At 46.2% G+C, this 24,785-nt stretch overlaps 2 protein-coding genes across 2 annotated transcripts in view; both read right to left on the reverse strand.

The window, feature by feature from the left end:
- Positions 1-2,921: 2,921 nt before the first annotated feature.
- Positions 2,922-3,722, reverse strand: LOC131085035 (leucine-rich repeat-containing protein 40-like). Its single transcript, XM_058026864.1, has one exon. The coding sequence runs from the start codon at positions 3,720-3,722 to the stop codon at positions 2,922-2,924; it is 801 nt and encodes a 266-aa protein (XP_057882847.1).
- Positions 3,723-10,959: 7,237 nt separating this feature from the next.
- The window catches only part of COL22A1 (collagen type XXII alpha 1 chain), a 218,612-nt gene continuing 204,786 nt past the window's right edge, over positions 10,960-24,785 (reverse strand). Inside the window, exons 59-65 of the mRNA XM_058040754.1 lie at positions 24,239-24,274; positions 23,296-23,340; positions 22,835-23,014; positions 14,555-14,621; positions 12,718-12,900; positions 12,276-12,353; positions 10,960-11,312 (exon numbers count right to left, since the gene is read on the reverse strand). Of these exons, the coding sequence (XP_057896737.1) occupies positions 11,125-11,312; positions 12,276-12,353; positions 12,718-12,900; positions 14,555-14,621; positions 22,835-23,014; positions 23,296-23,340; positions 24,239-24,274 (777 nt within the window). The 3' untranslated portion in view covers positions 10,960-11,124. The remainder of the gene's footprint in view (positions 11,313-12,275; positions 12,354-12,717; positions 12,901-14,554; positions 14,622-22,834; positions 23,015-23,295; positions 23,341-24,238; positions 24,275-24,785) is intronic.

The following is a 24,785-nucleotide window of genomic DNA, read 5'->3' on the forward strand; positions in this document are numbered from 1 at the left end:
AGAAACAATACATAAAGTACAACAAATACAGGATAAGCAGTGTGAGATTAGATTTTAATGCCATCTTAATGACAACACCGGGATCTACTTATTGCTCTGCATAACTATTTCATTAACACAGATGCCAGAATACTGCAAAGAATATGAACTATTGGATTTTCCACTTTGGGAAGTGGGATTTTGGAAGCAATCAGGACAAAGGGAAAATAAGGGGCAACAGAAAGCAAGATGTCAGGATACATCTCAAAAACATATTCAATCTGCTCAAGCAATTTGATGGCATGGTCAAAGTGCCCTCATTTGCATTAGTTTCACAGAATTTCTCTTGTTCCAAACAGACTAGAGAATTATAATGGCAATATTGCCACTGTTTTTTAAAGATTTTTTTTTTAACTCACCTTTTAGCTCAATTCACTCCCACCTATGACAGGTGTATTATTAACAGACACAATCAGGCTTCACAAATTATGTTTGTGAGTTTTGGAGAGAGGATTAGTTAAGCAAAATGTGTGAATTTTGTTCACACTCATTGGCTAAAACCAAAAGTGAAAGCTTTGAATTGCTGTGCAGTCCCCAAGAAGCTGAAGTCAGCTTGCTTTTCAGAAATCACCAACCAAGATGCAGAAGGGAACGGTAGTCAAAATTGGAAATGGAATCTCAAGCCCAAACCCTGTGCAATGTAGAAGAAAAACAGCAACATGGAATCTGAAGGGCTTGATGTGGGACATGAGAAATTTATCCCTTCAGCACCTGTGTATAATAATACTCTGGAAGGAATTTGTGTGTTAAACTCAATCCTCTAAAAAGAACACATTTACTAGAATTTAATTCTCACACATGTCCAAAACCAGGGGGATAACCTGGTCTTTACTTGGGCCCCACTGCTCATACTGACTTTAACCTCATGTCCAGAACCAGGCAAGCTTTAGGAAGGCCCAATGCCTGCACATATTAAATGGGGTGACAGAAATGGGGAAATAGCAGAAATAGTGAGGAAATAAGAGCAGTATGAGTCTGGAGAATGCATCAATGACAGGAACAGGAGGGAGACCACAGTCATTCAGCATCCACAGTCATTCAGCATCTTCAATGTTGCCACCTTGATCCAGCCTCTGCCTGAGTTGGCATCAGCTTCAGGAGCTACTTCACACACTGTCCCAAATCTGCTCTGAAAAAAACCCTGAATGACAAAAGCCTTGAAGTTCATTCTCCTGCTCTTTCATCTCCAGTTCTCCATACTGCCACAGAAAGAGGCAACTGAGCAAGGCACTGCAGTCCCTTTACTCCTTTCTTTCCCATGTCACATGTCTTAGAAATAATCAGCTGCAGGAAAATCGAATGACCTGGTGTGATGTAATTGTGTGCCTGTGACTGCCATGCACTCATTTATCTGTGTGTGATAGCCCACTGATAAAATGAATATGGTTACCATGACACCAAAAAGTCGCAGCTGGTTTGAAAAATTCACAGAGGTCAGGGGCAGAGCAATGTAAAAATCAGTTTGTATTAAGCATATCTGGAGTTGTGCTTCTGTCACCCAGAAAAATTTTCAGCATTGATTCAGATCTCCTTGTGCTGATCTTTGCTATAAGGAGAAGAAAATAACAGGACACTGAACAAGAGAATTAATGGCCTGTGTATCAATCTCTCTGCCTTTCTCCCTTTTTCTCTGAATGCTGTAAGAACATGTTCAGCTCCCACCAGACCTGACTCAGCCCTTCCTTCCAGGAAAGACACAAAACTGCATCTTTCTGTGTGTTGGCCAAAGGTGACCTAGGAAACAAAGGAGACAGAGGGCAAAGAAAAGGATTTATAAGGGAATGAGAGGCTTTTGATGATAAGAAAATAATGAAACATAAATGTCAGAGGGAGTCGCCACAGAGAAAACACCCACGAAGAGCAAAGTTAAAGAGAGGTGGGAGGAAAACGTTGATGATAGGGAGAAGAGAGAGCAAAATGAAGCAGAAAGGAGTCTCAGCAAATTTCCATAATGTAACACTGATGAAGCCTTTTATGATTATGACAGGGATTTTCAGAATGTTCCCTTGCAGGAAGTTTGCATACTCATTCTTTAATAGCTCTGAACACTTTCCCAGACTCAGTGAAAGTGGAAACTTTTTCTGCTAGTGCTGCCTGCTCTAAATCTGAGCTACCCCTGTGCAGCACCAAGCTCCAAGGAGCTGCATCTCTGAGGTCTGCTCAGGATGGGCTGGCACATCAAACCCATGTCCATGCTGCCTCCAGATAGTGTGAGAGCCCTGCCTGTACTCTGCAGAGGCTGATGCTGCTCTTCAGGAGGAATACACTATGTCCTGCCAGAGGAATGGAGACATTGTTTGCACAATAGCTTGGGGGATATGGATACAGTTTGTTTTTTTTTTTCCAGAGCCAGACAGAAGCCTGAGCTGGTTCAACCTGTGTGGAAAATGATGAGATTTTGGGCTACCTGAACAAAGCCAAATTCACAGGTTAGTATGACCTTAAAAGCTTCCAGAATCTCAGCTTGCACTTACTTCCAGTCCAGACTCGAGCCTCAACCCAGTGTGCAAACAAACAGTACAGATTATTGCTATTTACATACCACTTGTTTACCTGACTCTATCCTTTTAGACTTGCTTATTTTCTCAGACTGCATGATTGTCTGCAACATTTCTTGAGATAATCCTATGCAACTATAAATACAAAAAAAAAATTACAGTTGTCCCTGGATGAGTTTTTAAAAGGTATATACCACTGTTCAATACTTGTTTAAGGAAAAAAAAAAGACTTCCAGGGAAATCACCTCACAGCAGGGAGGAAGCTTTTGAGCTCCATAGAGTGATTTCAGCCGACCTTGCTGTCTGAAACACGTTTTGCTTGTGCAGATGATTTGCACAGGATAAATCCATCACAGTCACTTCAAGAGGACTGACACCAGTGGTTTAGTCTTTCCAAATCCTTTGAAGTGATGAGAAATAGTCTCTGATCCCTTCAGGGCCTCTGCTGCAGACTTCAGGGGGAGGACTCTCCAGTGGATTCCCCTCAAAATTGCACGAGCAGTAGTTGTAGCCCCAGTCCAGGTTCACCAGCTCCCCAAAGGCTGCTGGAAGGGACCGTAGGTGGTTGTTTCCCAACCAAAGTGTGTGCAGATTCCTCAGAAGGCAGAAATCCTCAGGAAGGCTCTCCAGTGAGTTGAAGAGCAATAGCAACGTTTCCAGTTTCTCCAGATGCCGAATGCTGGAGGGGATGGTATCTATTTTGTTGTCACTCACATCCAGAAAGGTGAGGCTCCTCAGCTGGCAGAGGGGTTCAGGCAACTCAGTGAGGCTGTTGTTGGCAAGGTGGAGGCTCTGCAACCTTTGGAGTGCCCCCATCTCAGCAGGCAGTGAGCTCAGGCTGTTGTTGCTCAGAGTGAGCCTCTCCAAGCAGCTCAAAGTGCCAATTTCAGCAGGGATTTTCTTCAAGTTGTTGGAGTCCACATAGAGGCAGGTGAGGTTCCTCAGACGGCCGATCTCCTGGGGCAGCAGCTCCATCCTGTACCTCAGGCAGCTCTCTCGTTCTGGGCTCATCTCCAGCACCTGCAGCTGCTCCAAGCCAAAGACCTGTGTGGGAACTGACAGCAGCTCCCTGCCAGAGATCTTGAGCTTCTTCTTCCCTTCATATTTTGGATCATGCTCTGTGAGGTACCTCCAGAGTGGATCAGGACGCGGACAGGCACATCTGGGAGAGGTGACTGCATCCATATCCCACCAGAACAGTGGCTGGTTGGACAGAGACTGTCAGTCACAATTACTTGCATGCTCCACAGGCAACCTCTGATGTTTTTGATAGATCAAGGTTTTCTGTCAGCTTTGTGCTCTGCTGGGCAGGTTACCAACACACAGAGTGTTTGAGTTGCTGAGATACATCCCACTGAGTAAACATTTGGTATTCTCACATGATCAGGTGTTTTCTCTCCTGCTCTGTAGAGCACACAAACCCAGCTCCTAGGCTGTGATGTGGCCTCTCACAGCTGCAACCAGTGAGCAGTGGTCAGACAGGGAAAACTGCCTCTGCTTTTCAGCAGGTGTGTTCAAATCTCTGCTTGTGTGTAGCTCTCTCCTTCTGGAAACATCAAGGGTGCCTTTGCCTGAAAAATTCACATTGCCTGGGATTGCAATGGAACCAGCAAGGCAGAGTAGATAAGGCACATAGTAAATGGGACAAGGAGAAGACAGAGGAACATCTGGTGACCTGGGAACCATTAACAAATCTTGTCCTCAGGTCAGTTTGTGCCTTTAACATTCAGCAAACACAATAAAGCATCAGTTTTGAAATCTGGAAGTCCTCCTCCTTCCTGCTAAGTGTGTAAAGCCCTACACCATGGAGATACCATTTTTCTTGTGTTTCACTTGCTCTGGCATATTTGAAAGCAAATTTTTATTCCTTGCTGTCAAAGGTTTTGTAGATGTGTAAAATGCCAGGTTTATCCCAAGCCACTCAGCACAGCATGTGATGTTGAGAGCAAGGCATTTTTCTGGAAAGAGAAAATTGTGGGTTTGAAGCCTCAGGCTGAGAAAGCCAACCTCTTTTACTTCATCCTCTAATCCTTAAGCCTTTCAGCTAAAAAACTGCTTAAGACAGCCATTTCAAATGCTTCTCAAGGAGAGAGATCTCCTTGAGATGGAGACCCACAGGCCATTAGAGGTAGAAGACAATGTGTTAGAGGTGCAGTCTAAGCAGGTCTGCCAGGTCAGGTCTTGTGAAGGTCAGGTCTTGCACATCAGCTTTGCTTTCCCAGCCTCCTCAGTTCTGATCATCTCAGGCCAGGATGTTCCTGAATTTGCTGGAACCTTTGTTCCAGCACCAGGGGAGTGTGTGGCTGCACAGGTGAGTGGTAGTAGCTGTCTCTTCAGACAATGCTGGCAAGAGGATTTGGGGATTCTTGTTCAGCTCTCTCTCCTACTTTCTAGATTATAATGCTTTTTAATTGGTTTTCACCCTGAAGTACACATTTTAAGGCCTGGCATATACCAGCTATCACCCTTGACTTGGATTCAGAGTACATAATCATTTTGAAATCAAGCCCTGGATTTCTTCCACATAAATTTCCAGCATCTGCAAGAGAAAACAGTATCACTTTGCCTGTGAGGCTGCTTAGCCATTTTAGGCTCCTGGGATAGAATCACAGAATTCTTTGGGTTGGAAGGGACTGTAGATACAATCTAGTTCCAAGCCCTTTGCCATGGATAGGGATGCCATCCTCTAAACCAGGTTGCTCAGGTTCCCCTCCAACTGGTCTTGAAACTTTCCAGGGGTGGATTTTACATGAAAAAACTTCAGCAGAACTTGAGAGAGTCTAATAATTTTTCATAAGCATGAATGGGTACAATAACTTAGAAATATCTGTGCATCAGACACAAATGCAGCAGCCAAGGAAAAGTGAGATTTTCACTTGCAGAAGGCTGTTTTCCAACAGACCTCACAAATAACTGTAAAAATAAGACTCAACTCCCATCAAAAAGGTGCTGAAGAAGTTATTGCACTGACAATAATTTCAGACTTGGGTGAAAACCATCCCCCACATTGCTAAGGGGAAAAATGTGTCTCTAAGAACACATTGTCAAATACATCTGTCCTGTGAAATAAACCAAATTGCTGTATGTGCTGCCTTCTGTTTGAACATGCTTTTCTCTTCAAATCCAAACCCAAGTGTTTCAGACAGCATGTCATGCAGAGACAAAGGTATTGTCAGAAAGAAGTTTCTGAGGGCTGTGGCACCATTCTCTTGCTGCATTTTTTCAAACCTGGAGTTTGAACTCGTGCTTTCCTTAATGAAGGTGGCAGGTTCTTCTCTTCTCCTTGCAGGACATCCATCTTCCTGATGCTGATAGGGATGTTTGGAGTATGATTAATGTTCCTAATTGTCCCCTTATGCTTTCTATATAAACCTAATGTCACAAAATGTAAAGTAGCAAGAAAGAGCCTGCATTTTCAACACATAATCCCCTAGAGACCCAGAAGGATGGTCTCATTCTCAGTTCAGACAAACTTCAACAACAATGTTGCCAGCATCAATATTGTGGAGCCAAGTACTGCAAGGTATTCAGATGTTAACCCTTACAACAAAAATCTGCTTTGTAAAGCAATTCCCAAAAGCAGTCTCCTCTTCATCACATCTTCACACTTTTCTAAGAAGTTATTCCTATTTCACAAGTCAGTATCTACCATGTATGTGACTTACAGGTTTAAACCAAATCAACAAAATTAAGCAGGCTTTTTCTTAAGCTCTAAATTTCACCATTTACAAAGGTTTTGAAAGAAAAATCCAAACCCTGATGGATCTATATTACCCTAAAGGCCTCAGCTACTAAATGTAGTACATAGGAGGCAACGGGGAGGCTGATGAAGAGATTCTTCCTCCAGCAGTTCTGCAGAAGCAGCAGCAAGGAGGACTCCTGGTGGTTTCTGATGGATGCTCACCCCTGCATGGGGCTGCAGACTGGGGCAGGAGCCTGCCTTCAACTCCAGAGTGCCTTCATCCTTATGCTGCTCTTCCTGCCATGCCATGGAGAAGCAACCTTAACCCTCCTCAGCAGGGGGCTCCAGCTCACAGAGGCTGAAAGTAGATTTATTTTCAGTCTATGTTGTAACTGTTGAGTGAGTGCAGTAATTTTAAGGAAGTTTTCATTGCCTAAGGACTGTACAAGTTCCTGCCATTGCCTTGCTCCTCTCCCCCTGAGCAGCCTGGCTGCTGGTCACAGAGCACCCAACATGCCATCACCTGTCACATGAATATCCCCACACCAGCTCAGGGGGGATGTGAGTTACTGAGGGTGGAAGATAAAGACAGCTCCCAGAAGATCTCTTTTCCATGGAGATATAGTTAATGTAGGTGACATGGTTCAGAGTGCTGCAGCTGAATACTTTAGGACAAGCTGAATGGATCTCCAGGTTCTACAGCTCTCACTGGAGCCACCAAAATGCAGGTCAAAACACAGCTTGACTCCTTAAAGTCAAGGAGCTGGACTTGGATGATCCTCATGGGTCCCTTCAAACTATGGATATTTTATGGTTCTATGTTCTGTGACTCTGAATCTCACTGTGAGAGACTGAGCATGGGATTGAGGCACCCAGACATAGACATTTTACATTATTTGATGTGCTCTCCCCTGGGGTCACCCACTGAAGCTCTGGGAAGGCTCCCCTAGGTCCTACATCACACCTGCCAGTCCCTGGCAGTGTCTCTGGCCCCATGTATTGTGTTTGGTGACACGCCGCCATTCCTATGCACCAGTCCTGCTCCAGAAGCTGTCAAATGAAATCTTTAACAGGCAGAGCTTGGCCATTTTCCACATTAAAAGGCTGAACAAACAGAAGACTCTATTTTTGGGTTTTTTTTAATATAATTTTTAAACTTTTTTTAAAAATAATTTCTCAGAATGTAAAATCTGTGTTCATCTCCTAACCACTTCTGTGGTCAGAGCACAGAGTTTGGGCTTAGCTGACACAGTATTTTTATTGTCTCTATGGAAAGAAGAAAAAGCCCATAGGCATTTGATACAGCTTCCACAAAGCAGCTAATTCAAAACTGTTTAGAAATTGTTAAATAATTTAACACAAAAAATATATTTTCCCCTAATGATCCTGTTGCTTTGTTTTGTCTTTGTAATTTGTTTATTTGACAGGCAAATAATTGAATGAAATAATGGTTTGTTTGCTATAATTACTGTAATTTACAAATGATTTTTAAAAAAGGGAAAAAAAAAGAGCAACTGACAGTGGTGCCATAAATCCCATGTGTTCCTTTTAAAAATCAGAATAATATATTGTCTTGCTCTCTAATGCAATTTTAGCAATATATTGCCACAGGGCCAAAACAAAATCCAGCTGAAAAATCAGTCTATTCCCTGGTTTAAACCTCAGACTCAGAACAGAATGGTGATTTACCACACACTTGGCTGCAGACACAGGAACACCGAGATGCCAAAGCCACAACTTTGCCTTACTCAGGGCTGGTTAGGAGAGAGCCACCAGCACTGTCCCTGTCCTGCCTGCCACCTCCTGGCTGTGTGTTCACCTGGCACAGTGCTGGACAGACAATACACTCACAGTCACCTGCTCAGGCACAGAGGCACCTGCATTTCCTGGAGAGTGGCTTCTGACCATGCCCAGGGCTGTACTTTTAGGTTTGCTGGCTTCCCAGATGGCAGACCTACTTTGCAAAGTAATCTCAGGCCACTTTTACAAAGACTGAAAATACACACAAACAGACTGAAGCAAAAACTGTGGCAGTTTTTGAAATCCTCCAAATACACCCTCCTTTCTTACCTGTTATTTCAGGTGTCCTTTTAGGCACATTCTTGTAGGGCTTGCTTCTCTAAGAGGTGGCAGCTACAGAAACCTCCCTTTGATGAGTAAAATCTGGGCAAGTACAAACACGGGTCTTGATCTGGGTCTGCAGCTCATGTACTCTGCTCACTAATGACAGATTCTGCCTGGTAAATGTCATTTAACTGGCTGGAGAGAAAACAAGGTTTAAGAAAAAGCAGGGAAATGGCACCCACTGAATTCAGGGCACAGAGACAGTCTGGGATGTCTCTGGGAACAGACTGAGCAGATAGCCATATGCTAGGGAATATGCTGAAGCACAGGGAATTAGGCTGTGTCCCCTTTTATGGGTGGAAAATGCTCAGAGAAGTAGTCTGTGTCTAGCTCACGCAGATTTTTCAGTTGCTATTAAGGATGCAAGTGCTTCCCTTGTGTTCCCAATACTGACTCTTGGAAATGGCTCCCACAGAAGTTCAAATGAAAGAGGTTATAAAACAACTCTTTCATCTCATTCAATTGGGTGCCACTGCACCATCTCACCTACTGTGGATTGCACTAGATGACCCTTAGAGTCCCCTTCCAACCCAAATTATTCTATGATACTATGACCTCACAGGAGTTAAAGACCCTGAAATTTGTTTAACAGAACATCATTATGTAGATTCTCTTCTCATGATGCACTAGAATGTACTGAATTCTATGACCTGCATGGCACATCAGACACAGATGATGAGAGCCTGTGGAGATGAAGGGGTCACCATCATGACAGGAATTAAATGTCACATTTGCATGGCTCAGTTAACATGTTTGACCTCCATAACACTTGTTCATTACCACCACATTTACCCAAAACAATGTCTCTTCCCATGTTAGGAGGTGCTCTCAAAAAAGGATCCTGTTTTGCCTCACCACTGGAGGGAGGAAATGTCAGCCTGAACTAAGAAAAATGCTCCTGTCAAACATGTGATCAGAATGTTTGCTTAATCCTAAAATCCAGCAAGCTAATCCAAGATGCACTACAGTAACACATATATCACTGAAAGTTACTTAAAAGTGGTAAGGTTTTCACTTCATGGTATTTTCACTTTAATTGGTCTTTCCATAGCAAGAAACACAGTAAAATCAAATCAAAGAGTTTATTTGCATAGGAAATAGCAAAAATAGCACCATTATGAGCTACACAGTAAAGACTTTGTTTAACCCTGGCATTTGTACTTATTATTTAATTTCATTTTTCAGTAAAGCAGAGGCAAATTTTGTCTGCTACTTGGTGAGAAAAGACTCCAAGACTGGCAAAAGCTTATCTCAGCGCTTTAGCCTCAGGGTATGATTCTGGGCTGTTTATCAACAGCTGTGGCTTCTGCTTGGGCTGCCCAGTTTGGAAGCACCATGCCATATGGAGAATGTGCTAGCAGGGCAGGGTGCCTGTTTTCTGTGTCCAGAAGAGCAGACCAGATTCCCAAACACATTCAGCACTTAGTGCCTGTGTCAGGTCCATTACTCCCATCTCTCACTACAAACAGCTTTGTGCAGAAGAGGTTTGAAAACACAGCTGCTTTGCTGGCTGGCACGTATCTGAGGCCTGATTGCTTCTCAGATCTGCACTTGGTGGGTGGGCATGGCTTGGTCAGAGGGTTAAGCTCACTAATGACCTATTGTGAAGGTCTTTTAAGACTCCATACCCTTTTTACTTTGTCTTTGCATTCTCAGGTTGATTTTGGCAATTAGCTGATAGGGAGAAATGGCCACTGTCTGGCTTGTTGCTGTCACCATCAAACACAATTTCCCCCATGTTTATCAACATTTCTTTGTTCTGATCCTTTCATCAAAGATCAACATCCTCCTAGACCAGGCTGCACTATGCACCAGCCCTCTAAGTAACACCACTTGCCAAGTTATGGTCATAATGGATCAACGAAAACAGTGAATTGGGTCACAGTTGGCTTCCTGAGTTTTTAATACCAGGGGGCTTTCTATGCTGCTCTGGCTGATTTTTGGGTGAAGCAGTGGTAGGGAGCTGTGCATGTGCTGACATTGCACAGGAGATTTGGCATCCTTAACCTGACAGAGGATAACCTTGCAAATGCATCTCCCTGACAGAGGTAAGTAAGCTCCACTTCTTGGAAAAAAACTCTCCAGTACAGAGAGGTTGAGATCTTCTGTGCATCCCTTCAGGCCTTTACTATGAAATCCCACATGACTCCATGAAAAAGTAGCTCCTATAGAATATTGATTCATTTATCAGCAGAAGAATATTAAATTTAACAGGGATCTTCTGGAAAGCACACACTAGCTGTTCAAAATTGTCCACTGGGAGTTGGATGCACTGGAGACACCTTTTCCAGCTTTGGTATGACTTTATCTTACTCCCTGCCATGCAGATGGCAAATAGCACCAACAATCCTGTGCCTGTGTGTCACAGTTAATGCTCCAGGCTACAGGATTTGATTTGAGCTGAAAGGGTGAGGGATAAAGCTTTGGAAAAAATTAGTCAGATAACAGATAAAAAATTTGGCATTGGAATGGTTTTGCATAAACAGTCACACAACACATTGCTATTATATGCTTTTCAAAAGAGGAAAAACCCACTTATTTTTAGCATTTTAATATGCCCTGATGTTAAAGAAAACAAACAAAAAATAAGTTCACATATCACATCAAAGATAATAATAATAATTATTATTATAATTCATAAAAATAATCTGACCGACCGGCAGCATTTGTTGGCTTTAGAAGGCCTCCTGCGAAAGAAACGCAGCTGAAGACACTGGAGAGCTCTTGGCAGGTGTGAGGAATTCAAGTTTTCAAAACAAGTCTGGGGGTGCTCTCTGCACACTATGGCCCTTTGACATTGGAGGGCCGGGCAGCCAGGCTTGCATAGTAAGCGCACTGAGAGGGGTCACACTGTCCATTGGCTCCTGGGGGACCCTGGGGACCTGCCAGACCCGGCACACCAGCTTCACCTTGAGGGCCAGGAGGTCCTGGCATCCCATCTTTGGCATAACCAGGCTCCCCTGGGAGGCCTGAAAGAGAAACAGAATGCCTTGGTGAGTGCCCTGGTGAGTGACACGTCCAGTGTGCAGTACTCAGCAATGTAACATCACAGGAGATGGCTTTGCTGCCAAACTGGGATGCAGACAGCAGCTTCCATAGCTTTGGATTTGGCTAGGATGTATCTCAAGGATACAATCAGAGTGTCTCCTCTGAAAAAAAGATTTCCACTCCCTATGGTGACCTTGGGATACTCAGCTCCAACATGGCTGCTCTTCTTCTACTTCCATGCTGACATCATGGAGATGCACGAGACAACTAAAGACATACAGTCCTCACAGAGAGGAGGTGAGAATGGCAAAGTGGAGGCAAGAGCCAGCCTGGGGAGATAATTCAGTGGTGCAGAGCATAGTGGGCACATTGTTATTTGAAGTCAATGCAAGACCAGTCTGCCAGATGCAGACACAATGGGGTTAGGAGGGCTTCCCATAGTTCCTTTCCCAAGAAAGCAGTGAAGGCAAAACTTATCAATGGTGCCTAATTTCAGACTGCAGACAAACTGTATTTGCTGCTGCTTTGCAGTAATAGTAAAGCAGAAGTTGTATCCCCAAGGCACAGGTATTCAATATGACCTTTCATAACATCTGAAGCTGCCTGAACCTCTGGGTTCAGCTTGGTCACAGGAAGACTCTGCCAAGGACAGAGAAAACACTTCACAGTGCATCTAATAATTAAAGCTTCACTTTGGATTTGACCCAAAGGTCAGTTAACTTAGCTGTAACTGACATGGTTCATTGTACTCATTCATCAGGCTGAGGAAATAAAGGTGGCCAGATGTGATGTTAATGATACAGTTCTTCCCTTTGGGCCACATCCTGCAGAAATTGTGTCTCTTGTTTTTATGTCATCCTGATCATCTCTCTAGTACAGCAGAGACCTGTGTCCAAGCAGTGGTTCTAAGTGATGTGTTTTGTGGGATGTTCTGAGTAACACACCTGGAATTCCTGGGGGACCCATTTCCCCTCGTTGACCAATGCCAGTGTCTCCTTTTTCACCCTTTGCTCCTCTTTCTCCTGTAGAGAGGGAAAGAAAAAATATGAACTGATGAATGTGGTCTACAGAACTAAGCACAAGTACAGGTCTTCCATCCACATTGAAGCTAATTTATTTGGTAAAAACAGTTCCTAATTGTGGCCAATCCTCTGAGAGAGGACATTAAGTGGAAATGAAGACTTGCCCCACTCTAGTTCTGGCCAGAGGTGCAACATACCAGCAATTTCTGGTCATATTCAACACCTCTGGTTCAAGAGACTGAGGTCGCTTCAAACACCTCCATTTTGAGGACAATTTATAAGCTACTAAAAGGAAAGGTGGATGCCAAAGTCCAGTGGATACATCCTTTTATTGGACTGCCCCAACACACCAAGTTTCACTTACCTTTGGGACCGATTGGTCCAGGTGGCCCTTCAGACCCAGTCTGTCCAGGCCGGCCAGGCTCTCCCGGAGGGCCAGTTCTTCCTGGGAGTCCTTCCTTCCCAGGGGGACCAGGAGGTCCTGGTCTGCCATGGGATGCTTTTACCTGTGCAGGCTGTATCTGAGCCAGGATGTAGGGTAACTTTGCTGTGAAGAGAGGGTAATGGGTTTGTTAGACTAGAAGGACTATGCTTCAAGAGATGGAAAACCAGAACCAGGGGCCCAGTAAAGTCCGAGGTACTGTCATAGATCAGTTTTCCCCGGCCACCCATTTTTTTGTCTCTCCATAATCCATGACTGTGACTCTCTGATCCTCTCTAAATTATTTAAATCTCTTTTCTTGGTAGCCTTGAATTTCTCCTAAATTCCATACTTTATCATAAACATTTCTCTCATCCTCTGCACCTTGTCCTCCAAGTATCTGAAATGTCTCTTCATTTAGTTGTGCAGATGGTGGATCCCTGTTAAACTGGGACCACTCCTGCTCTGAAAATGAGAGCCTTTTCCTACTGCTTCTGTGATGCAGAGATGCTACATGGCTGGTCTTGTTCCAGTCTGTTCCAGACAGGCACACACTGCCTGCCATTTCAGTGCTAAGACCCTGAACCATCATGATGGTTTTGGCTGGGGTGGGGTTAATTTCCTTCATGGTGGCTGGAATGGGGGTCTGTTTTGGATTTGTGTTGATAACACAGAGATGTTTTTGTTATTGCTGAGCAGGGCCCACACAGAGCCAAGGCATTTTCTGCTTTTTGTATGGTCACATTGGGGAGGAAATTTGGGTGTCGGGAAGACACACAGCCAGAACAGGAGACCCAGACTGACCAAAGGGGAATTCCAGACCATGTGACATCAAGCTCAGTGTACAAAGTGAGGGAAGGAAGGGAGGGACATTTGCAGTGATGGTGTTTTTCTTCCCAAGTGACCATTACCTGTGATGGGGCCCTGCTCTCCTGGAGATGGCAGAACACCTGCCTGCCCATGGGAAGCAGGGACTTAATTCCTTGCTTTGTTTTGCTTCTGGGTGCAGCTTTTGCTGTACCTATTAAACTATCTTTATTTTGACCAATGAGTTTTCCAGCTTTTACTCTTCTGATTCTCTCCCTGATCCGGCTGGTGGGGAGTGAGTGAGTGGTGTGTGGGCCTTGGCTGCTGGCTGGGGTTACACCATGACAGCAAACTTGAGAGCTCATAAAACACTTAGCATCACATAAACATTCTACAGAATAGAGAGAGAAGAGTGTTCTTTCTTCTCTTCATTTATCTTAAATGCTTTCAGTCTGGTGTGGATATTGAAGACTGAGACTGTGTAAATAAAATCTGTGAAATGATCACCCTGTTTACCTGTGATCTTTAGCGCAGAACAAAATGCCTGCAGCCGTGTGTCAGCTGCATCAAGAGCTGTGTGAGAAGGACTACAGCTCTGCATCTCACTGTCAATGGGATCAGTAGTGGTCTGCAATTCTCATACTTTGAGAGAAACAGCAGCCCATATCCCCTCCAGCCCCTCTTCTTATACTGATGAGCATCAAAAGTCATAAGCAAAAATCATGAACATTTCTTCTCCAGCTGAGACCTCAAAAGAAAGTTTATGATCTACTCTGATTACTTTCTGTGCTATTGCTGGGAAAATCAAAGCCTGGGGAACCATAAAGCACATTTCATTTCACACATCTCCCAAGCAAGCTTGCTGCAATTCTATCTTCCTTAAGCAGGAGAGGTTTGGGTGCCAGCACAGCTCTGGAAAGCATCTTTCATACTCTCAGATCTATCTTCTGGCTTCCTGGTACTGATTACTTACCATCTAGCTGTTTGGATAACTCCTCTTGGATAAGTCTCCTCAAAGTCTCTAGAGATGGGGGCTCTCCCTAAAGAGTCAGAACCACAGTGATGAGACTAGATAACCACAGTAAAAGGATCAGATAGTTATAGGACAAGGGGGAACAGTTTTAAACTAAAAGAGGAAAGATTTAGATTAGATGTTAGGAAGAAATTCTTTACTGTGAGGGTGGTGAGGCACTGGAATGGGTTGCCCTGAGAAGCTGTGGATGCCCCACCTCTGGAAGTGTTCAAGGCAAGCTGGGTGGGTTTTGGAGCAACCTCACCTAGTGGGTGGCATCCCTGCCTATGCTGAGTGGGCAGTTGTAAGTAGATGATCTTTGAGGTCCCTTCAACCCAAAACACTCTGTGGTTCTATAATGTGCAAACTAAGAGCTCCACAAAGGGCTCAGCAGGTGCCATGTCATCACCCATCACACACAGGGCCGCAGGGTCTGCCAAAAAGAGGAATGTAAACGGACTCAAAACAATCATAGAATCAATTGGGCCGGAAAAGACCTCTGAGATAATGAAGTCCAGCCCTTGACTGAACACCACCATGTCAAGTAAACCATGGCAGTGAGTGACACATCCAGTTTTTTCTTAAATGTCTCCAGGGACAGTGACTCCACCACTTCCATGGGCAGCCCATTCCAGTATCTAATTATCCCTTCTGTGAAGAAATTGTTTGTAGTATCCAAAATAAACCTCCCTGACACATTTTGATATTATGTCCTCTTGTCCTATCACCAGCTGTCTGGGAGAAGAGACTAAACCCCATGTGGATAGATCCTCCACTTAGGCAGTTATAGAGCCTCCGATAAAATCTCCCCTGAGCCTCCCTTTCTCCAAGATGAACAACACCAGCACCTTCAGTGTTCACAGGAGTTGGGCTACAAATTTTCACTATCTTATTTCCCTTCTCTGGAACTGTTCCAGAACTTCAATGTCCTTGCTGAATTTAGGGGCCCAGAACTGGGCACAGAATACAATGTGTGGCCTCCCCAGTGCCCGGCACAGAGGGACAATCGTGTCCCTTGTCCTGCTGGCCACACTAGTGTAGACACAGAAGGGCTGGAGGCCACCCTACTCCTTGCCCACCTGGACATATGCTGACTCACGTTCGGCCTATGTCAACTAGCAACCATAGGGACTTTTACACTGGGCACTTTCCCACCACTCTGCTCCCACCCTGGGGCACTGCAGGGCCTTATTGGGAATCTGAACTGGACAGGGCACAGAGGACAATGCTAGTGACCGAATGCCAACTCGTTGCAGCTCCATTCCCAGCCATTGTCTGGACTCAGCCATCCAGACAGTTAAGTCTGCCAAGGCTGCCCCAGCCAAAGCTCTGGGCTGACGGCTTTTGCAGGACTGTGCTGTGGGAGATGAAGTCAAAGGCTTTGCTCAAGTCCAGAGAGGCCATCCCCCGCTTCTCACTCAGCCCTGAGGAGGGTAACAAGCTCCTCAAAGGACATCATGTTTCGCAGGCAGGACCTGCCTTTCCTAAACTCACACTGGCTGGGTTTAGTCCCTTGGCTGTCCTCTCTGGACCGTGTGATGCCCCTCACGATGATCTGCTCCAGAACCTTGCTGGGCCCTGAGGTCGGGCTGACAGACCTGCAGTTCCCAGCATCATCCCTGCTGCCCTTATGAGCGTGGGTGTCACACAGCTACCTCCAGCCATGTGAGACATCATTACACTCCAGGACTGATAATACAGGATGGAGAGTAGCTTAGTGAGCTCTTTTGCCAGCTCCCTGAGCACCCTTGGGGTGCTCCCAGCCCGCTCCACAGACTTTAACAGTATCTCAGTGGCTCTACAGATCACTAATGATTTCCTCGAGAACTGCAAAGGATCTGGTCTACTCCTGGTCACTGTCTGCCAGCTCAGGGGACTGCTTGTTCTCTGGAGAATGGATCTGCCTGTTGAAGGCTGAGGCAAAGAAGGCCTTCAGTAGCTCAGCCATTTCCTCATCCTTCATAACCATATGCCCATTGCATATCCAATAAAGAATGAATATTTGGCCGTCCTTTGGTGCTAATCTTTTTAAATGAACACTTTTTAATTGTTTTTTACAGTAGTGGCGAGGTGAAGTGCTAATTGATTTTTGCCTTACTGATTTGTCTTTCTGCATGAGGTGGGAGCTAAGGGGTGGGACACATGGTGGGCTGGGTGGGAAAAGCAGCTTGGCAGAACAAAGGGCATCTTTGGGGATGTTTAGGAGAGGAACATCTAAGATGGGAAAAGGGAGAGTGGCAGGTAATTGGGAGAGGAAAAAGCATAGAAAAAGTCAAGGGGCAAAGGCCTAAAGCAGAGCTTTGTGACCAAGGACGCCATGTCTCTACATGACAAGGGGTGGCAGTGCCCACCAGGCCTTTGTGACCTGCAGTTACGTCATGCCCAGAGCCCATTGTGACACAGACTCATGCCATGACACGGAGGGCTCTTGTAGGGCCAAACCCCTCGTGTTGTCACTCTCAGGAGAGCAGCGTTCTGAGGAGGCAACAGTTCTCTCACGAGGCAGCAGCTCCTCAGGAGGAAGCAGCTCTCCCGGGTGCCCTTGGCCAGTGTTTGTCACAGCACTTCCAAGATGTCAAAGAGACACGAGGCAAACGCCCACAGCCAGTCCCATGAGGGGCAGCCGCTGCTGTCCAAGCGGCGCCAGGTGAGGGACAGGAATGGAGGGAAAGGCTGCAGTAGGAACTGGGGGAGGACTGGGGGCAGAGAGCGGCAGCCAGGCCTGGCTCCAGGCCTTGCTCTGGGGAGGAGCCCGTGCCAGGATGGCCTGGGTGAGGGAATGGCCCAGAGACAGCGAGCGCAGCTGGGAACCCAGCCTGGGCTGGCTGCTGTAGGCATCACCTGCCTTGGGGCCAGAGGTGGGCACACCAACATAAGGGGGGTAGTGTGCCCAAAGAGGCACCTCCATCTCTTGCTTCCTCCTGCTTCTCACAGGTGCCCCAGGGGTTGCCGCCGGCAGCAGCAGAGGTCACATGGGTGACCATCACGCCCCTCCACGGGGACAGACTCATCCCTAGACAGGACATTTCATGGAAACCCACAGGACATGGAATACAGGAGGACAGCCTGGAGGGTGGGCACTCAGTGGCCCTCAGTGGCACAGTCACACGGCCAAAAAGACTGTCCGTGTCAGACTTGCCACCTCTCCATGGCCCTCCATTGTCAGTGACACCTCCGTGCCTGCTCAGCCCTGAAATGCCAAGAACAGCCTCGGCATGGATGAAGCTGCCCCCTCTGCCAGCAGCCCCAGCAGCCTCTGGGTCTTCTCCCAGAGGCAGAGCATGGTCTGCAGGCCCTGTAGGCAGCAGCCACCGAGACCTAGTGCCACCTTCTCCATGGGGCACTCGGGCTGCTTATGGGGCCTGGGAAACACCGTCCCCAGACAGCTCAGCTGAAAGGCTCTGGCAAGGGTCACCAGCAAGGCAGGGCCATCGCCTGCCACCCCTGCGACGGGCAGGTGGCACGCTGCTCTGCACAGGGACCCAGCCTGACTGGAACCACCTGGAGTACACGGAGATGGAGGAGCTCCCTGAGGTGCAGGAAGAGCACGGTGGCAACACCTATGGAGACTCATTTAGAGGCCTTGCCCCATGCCTGTTTGGAGAAAGGTTCACCAAGTCCACCTGCACTCAGAAGCAGTCAAGTCTCTGCCAAGAGGCAGATGCAGAGACCCAGGTGATGCACAGAGCTCCTGGCTTCAACAGTGACTCCAGCACAGACACTGGAAACTCCTCTGAGCTCCTGTCTCCTGCCTGGTTGCCAGAGCAGCAGTTTGTCTCTGACAACTCACAGGGCTGGGAGACTTCTCCAGAAGAGCCAGAGGACAAGTGGGAGGAGACAGAACTCCCAGAAAGCGAGGCTCCAGGAGACAGGGACAGTGACCCACATGGTGCATCGCTTCTTCCACTCAGTGAGGAAGACTCAGAGGCAGCAACTTCTGACCTGGACAAAGATCCCTGGGACAGGGGGCAGAGTGATTTTTTCCCCATGTCAGAGGCTGAGGAAACCTCATGCTTCTCAGCTTCTCCCTCATCTCGAAGTTCATATGAGGAGAGGGGAACTCATCAGCTGCCAGAGCAAACCACACATGACAAGCTGATGTGCCTGGGGCCTGAAGATGATTCTGATCATCTGAAAATCAAGGCAGGGGAGCTGGAGAAGTTGGAAAAAGACATCCTCTCCTCCCTTGATGCAGAAAGTCCCTGGGTCCAGCACAGACTTTGCAGCTGGACCAAAGACTGTAAAGGAGAGACTGAAAGCTATGCACAGCTCGTCCCTCCTGACCTGTTTGAAGAAATGTGGTCTCTCTTTAACAACAAGGATGCGCCGTCCATGGACACTCAGCTAGACCAGCTGATGGCGAAGTGGGAGAAAGAAGAGCTCCTTGACAGAGACAGTGCAGGAGAGGGGGGACAGTGAGCCAGACAGCGAGTTTTCCCTCTCACTGCAAGAGAAGGGAGCAGAGCCAGCAGCTTATCCCCTGGAAAGGGATCCCTGTGAGGAGGGGCACAGTGAGCCTTTCCCCATGGCACTGTTGGAAGACTCAGAGATATTTGTGGTTTGTGCCTCGCCTGCTGACACCGTGGAGGAGGCCAATACTGCAAGCATGGAGGCTGGCTGTGCCCAGGCTGCCCCTCCCCAGGAAAAGCCCTGTGGGGCTGATGTGCTGGCAGGGGCTTGCCCAGTGCCTGCCCAGCCCCTGGTACACCAGGTCCCTGCTTCCACTGCTGGCACAGCCACAGTCCCACACCCCCCAGCCATGGTGCTCCACGGCCAAGACGGCCCGGCGGGCTCTGCGCCGCCTTTTCTCCTTCAGCTGCCTCAAGGGGCAGCTGGAGGAGTGAGCCCGGGGCCAGCACCAGGTGGATTCCTAGGAGATGACTGCTCACCCATAGGGCACCACTTGCCAAAGGTAGGTCCTGCTGCCAGCCAGAATCCCTTATCCCCAAGCCAGCAGCAAGGCAGCGTGGTCAAGGAGAGCTGGCTGAAGAAGGGTGACAGCATTACCCTGTAGAATCCCACAGAAGCTGGCTCCAGGCCCAGTCTGCATTGAGGGCTGCATCCCTCAGGCTGCTTTAGGAGCTGAGAAATGCTCCTTGGGCCTTAACATTGCAGGCAATGGAAAGCATGCCCATTCTCCTTTCACATGGAAAATAGGAAAATGGCTCCCTGAATACCCCCAATATTGAATGGAGAAAGGTGCTGACCCTGGAACACCAACACCTCCAAGAAAACAACTGGGGTCCCCAGAACGGAGAAGCACAGCGTGAGGACAGACGGACAGGATGCTGCTGGATCCAAGTGTCTCAGATTGTATTCTGCTTCATCTCTCCCTTACCCTCTGTTCTCCCCTTCTTTCCATCTCACTCTACCCCACATTCATTTTTAAATAAAATCCCCATTGTTAACTTTGGTAGATGGTCTCATTGGCACCTGAACTGGCGCATCAGCATGTCACACTAATGGCGTCTTAATTGGGTCACACATCTGCACTCAGCACTCGAGGTGTGGCCTCCCCTGTGCCCAGCACAGTGGGACAGTCACCACCCTGGTCCTGCTGGCCACACAATGCTGACAGAGAGGGCCAGGAGACTACTGGCCTCCTTGGCCAACTGGACACACGCTGGCTCATGTTTGGCCACTGTCAGCTCCTGGGCCTTTCCCACTGGGCAGCCTTCCAGCTGCTCAGCCCCCAGCCTGGGGCACTGCAGGGCCTTGGGGGGACACAAGGGCAGAACCCAGGCCTCATTCTTCTTGAACCTCATTCCACTGGGTTCACACCATCCATCCAGCCTGCCTACATCCCCCCAACAGAGCCTTCCTACCCTTCAGATACTCCATCCACCTTGGTGTCATCACAAATTTACTGCTGAGGGTACCCTTGATGGCCTTGCCCACATCAGCAGGACAGACACTGAACAGGACTGGGCACTAATAGTGACTGGATGCCAACGCATTGCAGGTCCATTCCCCTCCACTCTCTGGTCACAGTCATCCTGACAGTTTAAACCAGCCAAGAGTGCCCCTGCTCAAGCCCTAGGCTGACAGCCTTTCCAGGAATGTGCTGTGGGAACAGAGCCAAAAGGCATTCTCAGTTTCCAGCCTTCTGGCAAACCATGGGTCAATGGTTTAAGCAGGGAGCCTGGTCTGAGGGCACTAGTTGCAGCACTGTTCCCATCACCATCCTTAAGAAAAAATCTCCTTCCTATGCACTCATAGGAGAATTTGCAGAAGTCACATTAGGAAACATCTCTCCCCTACCAGATCACAGTGGAGATACTATGTTCTTTTTCATCATGGCATGTTTCCTTGCAGAGAGTGCATGTGCCCCAAAGGTTCTAATGCTGGCTATCTGGACTTCCTGAAAACACTCATATTGGATGTATCCCCTGCCAGCAGGCCTTATCTCAGGAAACAGAAGCCAGTTTATGCATATGATACCTATTCTTCCAAACCAGTAGAAAGTTTTGTCTGATTTCAGGCTGTTGAACAGAGACAGGGCATGTGGCCATCTGGCCTTGGCCCCCTACCCAGCTCCCAAGGCACAGTATCTTTCGTCTTTTCTCTTAAATCTTTTGTACTTCTGCTGTTGTAGAGCTGTAATAGCTGTAAAAACTCAAAATAATGTGAACTACAACTCTGGATGATGCAACTAAAAAAATTATGAAAGCATTTTTGATCGGTGGGAGATTGCAAATAATAAATAAAAAACAGGTTTTAGGGCTGCCAGGCTCTTGCCTTTGCAAGATCTCAAAAGAAAATTGTAGCCATGCTTAAACAATAAACCATTTGCAAGCAGAAATATCAAGTATTTTCTTTTATAAATCAGAAAGTGAGATGTTCCACTCGAAATACACTTTTCATTTTTTTTGGCTAAAAGAATTCTTTGCATTTCTGTCAGTTCTGAAAATACTTCTGGTCAACCTAAAGACTGCATTCTTTTGTGCATCAACTGCTTGCAAAAGTGTTGCTTTTCCTTTACACTTTTAACATACAAAGATGCAGTTTGTGTTCTCTATGTTTATGAAAACCTAGTGAGTTCTTCTGAATCAGAAGTTATTCTTCATTAAAAAATGATATCTTATTAAATAGCTAAGTGACATTTCAATTTTAATCAATAGCATAGCTGATAAATACAGAGTTGGTCCATTTACCGCCTCCTTCCTGACACAAATTTTGCATGAGAAAAAGATGTGTCACTGGTGACAAAAGAAACAATTTTATTATTAAGTACTAAGCATTTTTGATGGCTCTTAGTGTATATCCCACTAAGTAAACATAATTGCAGAGCATAATTTAAAGGCTTACAAATTATCTTTTCAAGTTTTAACACCATTAGTTAAATTAAGTTTCTATAATCATCACTTGATTTCAAACACGAATAAATGCTTTGTCTAAAATTTAGTCAGTTTTTACATCAGAGATTATTCTCTGTTTATCCTCCTCAGAGATGATCTCCAATTCATCCTCAGGATGGGCACAGTGGCTTCACTGCTGTTGGTAGTTTTTCTCATTCTGCAACATAAACCACCCTCAGGCATTCTCAGTAGTGAGACTGTTTCCCAACAGGAGGGAGGAAAAAAAAAAGAGGGAGAATATTAAACAAAAATAGTATTTCATGAATTCTGATGAGCTGACTACAGGACTTCCAGGAATAGAGCAGTGACCTTTCCACAGCTCAGCATTTTTTCTCTCATAACAACCAGCAGCAGAGGAAGGTGTTAGTCCTCTGTATGAAGTGCTACACATTATTGTCCTCATAGAAAGAATCTTTTTTTACACTCCAATGCCAAGGCCAACATCACAGGATTTAGGCATTTAGGGGTAAAAACTGTCAGCAACTGGACACACTGACTACTATGAGTCTGGATTATTTAGCTCCCCTGAAGTGCAAGTCAACACCCACATAAGCCTTTCCTAATTTCCATCCATGCAAGTGTCTGAGGCTAGGTTGGACACAGCTTGGAGCAACCTGGTCTAGTGGAAGGTGTCCCTAACCCTGGCAGGGGGGTGGAACTGATGGTCTTCAAGGTTTCTTCTAACCCAAACCACTCTATGATTCCATGATTCCCTGAGATGTGCTACAGCTCCCCTTTATGGGTATTAAGAGCTAAAAGCACTGCCTCCCCATTAAAACATACTCCTGCTCCAGTTTCTGTCATCCTCAATGTACTCTGACGCACTTTTCTGATCCCTGTGGCAGCAAAATTACTGTACAAAGCGTTTCTCTGGCAACCTTACCCTTGGTCCTGGAAATCCTGGCTGCCCTGGAGGACCGGGAGGACCAACTTGCCCAGTGTCTCCTGGAGGTCCGTGGGGACCCATCAGTCCCGGATGGCCCTTGTGACCAGGTATCCCAGGATCACCTGGAGGACCCTTTTCTCCTCGAAGGCCTTTTTCACCTTTGATGCCAGGCTCTCCCTAAGTGAAGAGAAGGACATTACCACCACAAAATATGAAGCAAACTTCTGATTTCCAAACACAGAGAAACACTCACAGCTGAGCTGGCAAAGTTGCTGAGTGCAACAACTGGTGCACTACAAATGAATCACAAATTGTTCTGATGGAGAATGATTAAAGAGACCTGGAAGACTGCGAAGCACTGGCTTCACTTTTGAATGACCTCTGCCCCCAGGCCCTAACTCAGAATAGCTCTCTTTATTTCATCATAATCAAATAACTGGTAATGTTCTCCAACTTACCCTCTCTCCTTTGGAGCCAATTGCACCCTGTTTCCCTGGTGTGCCCTGCAAGAAAATAAAGGTAAGCATAAAAGAACCATCCATAATAAGAGTAAATAATGAAACATATGCCTTTGTAATGATTCCTGTGACCCCAGGAAAATTTATTTCCATGACAACCCCACAGTTTCCTGAGAGCCTTCTCTTTTGCTCTCAAAAGAAAAATAAATCAAAACAAAAACCAAAAACCAACCAAACAAAAAATCCCAAACAAACAAAAAACAGCAAAAGCCCCCACCCCAACCACATGACAAGCAGGTTTAGGAGGGTGATTCTCTTTCTTCACTCCTCTTTGGTGAGACCCCACCTGGAGTGCTGTGTCCAGCTGTGATGCCAGAATATAAGCAAGGCCATGAACCTGTTAGAGAAGCTCAAATGAGGCCACAAAGATGCCCAGAGGGCTGGAGCACCTCTCCTGTGGATTCAGGCTGAGAGAGCTGGGGTTACTCAGCCTGAAGGAGAGAAGGCTCTGGGGGAACCTCAGAGTCCCTTCCAGAATTAAAAGGGGGTTTATAAGAAAAATGGTGACGAACTTTTTTGTCAGGGACTGTAGTGACAGGACAAGAGGTAAATGGCTTCACAATCAGAAAGGGTGATATTTGCTAGAAATTTTTCACTGTGAGGGTGGTGAGGCACTGGAACGGGTTGTCCAGAGAGGTTGTAAATGTCCCATCTCTGGAATGGTTGAAAAATCAGGTTGAATGGGGTTCTAAGCAACCTAGTCTAGTGGAAGGTGTCTCTGCTCCCGGCAGGGTGGGTGGAAATAGATGGTATTTAAGATCCCTTCCAACCCAAATCATTCTATGAAAAAAAAACCAATTTGTTTCAACCCTGGTAACACCCTTGATGATTTTTTTCCCTGTGACACCAGTCTTATATTGAAACAACTGTGAATTTAACTTACCTCTTTTCCAGGAGGACCTTTCTCTCCTGGTTCTCCCTAAGACACACAGAAAGTGGATTTAGCATCACACTGGAGGAGCTGGAAGAAAGACTCTACCTTATACTCATAAGTGTTGCTTTGTGTTAACAAAACAAGTTTTTTCTACACAGTAGCAGGTTTGCATGATTTATCCTTATCCTACTGCTATTGGTCATTCCTGGATAGACACATCCTGCTATTTGGAAAGCATTTTTTAGTGAATTTGCATCCCATGTAAACATAAATAACAGGAAGTAATTTCTAACAAACCAGCTAAGGGCAGATCTTTCACTGTGTGTTCCTGCTTCCAACACACTTTGCTCCTTTTTCTTACCAACAATTCCCGAAGTTTCATACACTTTATATGGTCTTTTTTAACTTAAGGAGCACCAGCATTATACCCATAAGTATAATGGCATCAGCATTATACCCATAAGTGTCTGAAGATGTAAGTGAAGTAAATTTTGTCAGTAGAAGTACCATCTTGTATTACACCAGCTGGAAAAACACATACAGAGGTTTAAAGAAT

Source organism: Melospiza georgiana, chromosome 1 (genome assembly GCF_028018845.1).
Source record: "Melospiza georgiana isolate bMelGeo1 chromosome 1, bMelGeo1.pri, whole genome shotgun sequence".
NCBI classification, from domain to species: Eukaryota; Metazoa; Chordata; class Aves; order Passeriformes; family Passerellidae; genus Melospiza; species Melospiza georgiana.

Coding starts and splice junctions, on each gene's coding strand:
- LOC131085035 (XM_058026864.1), bottom strand. CDS start 3,722: ATGGATGCAGTCACCTCTCCCAGATGTGCCTGTCCGCGTCCTGATCCA.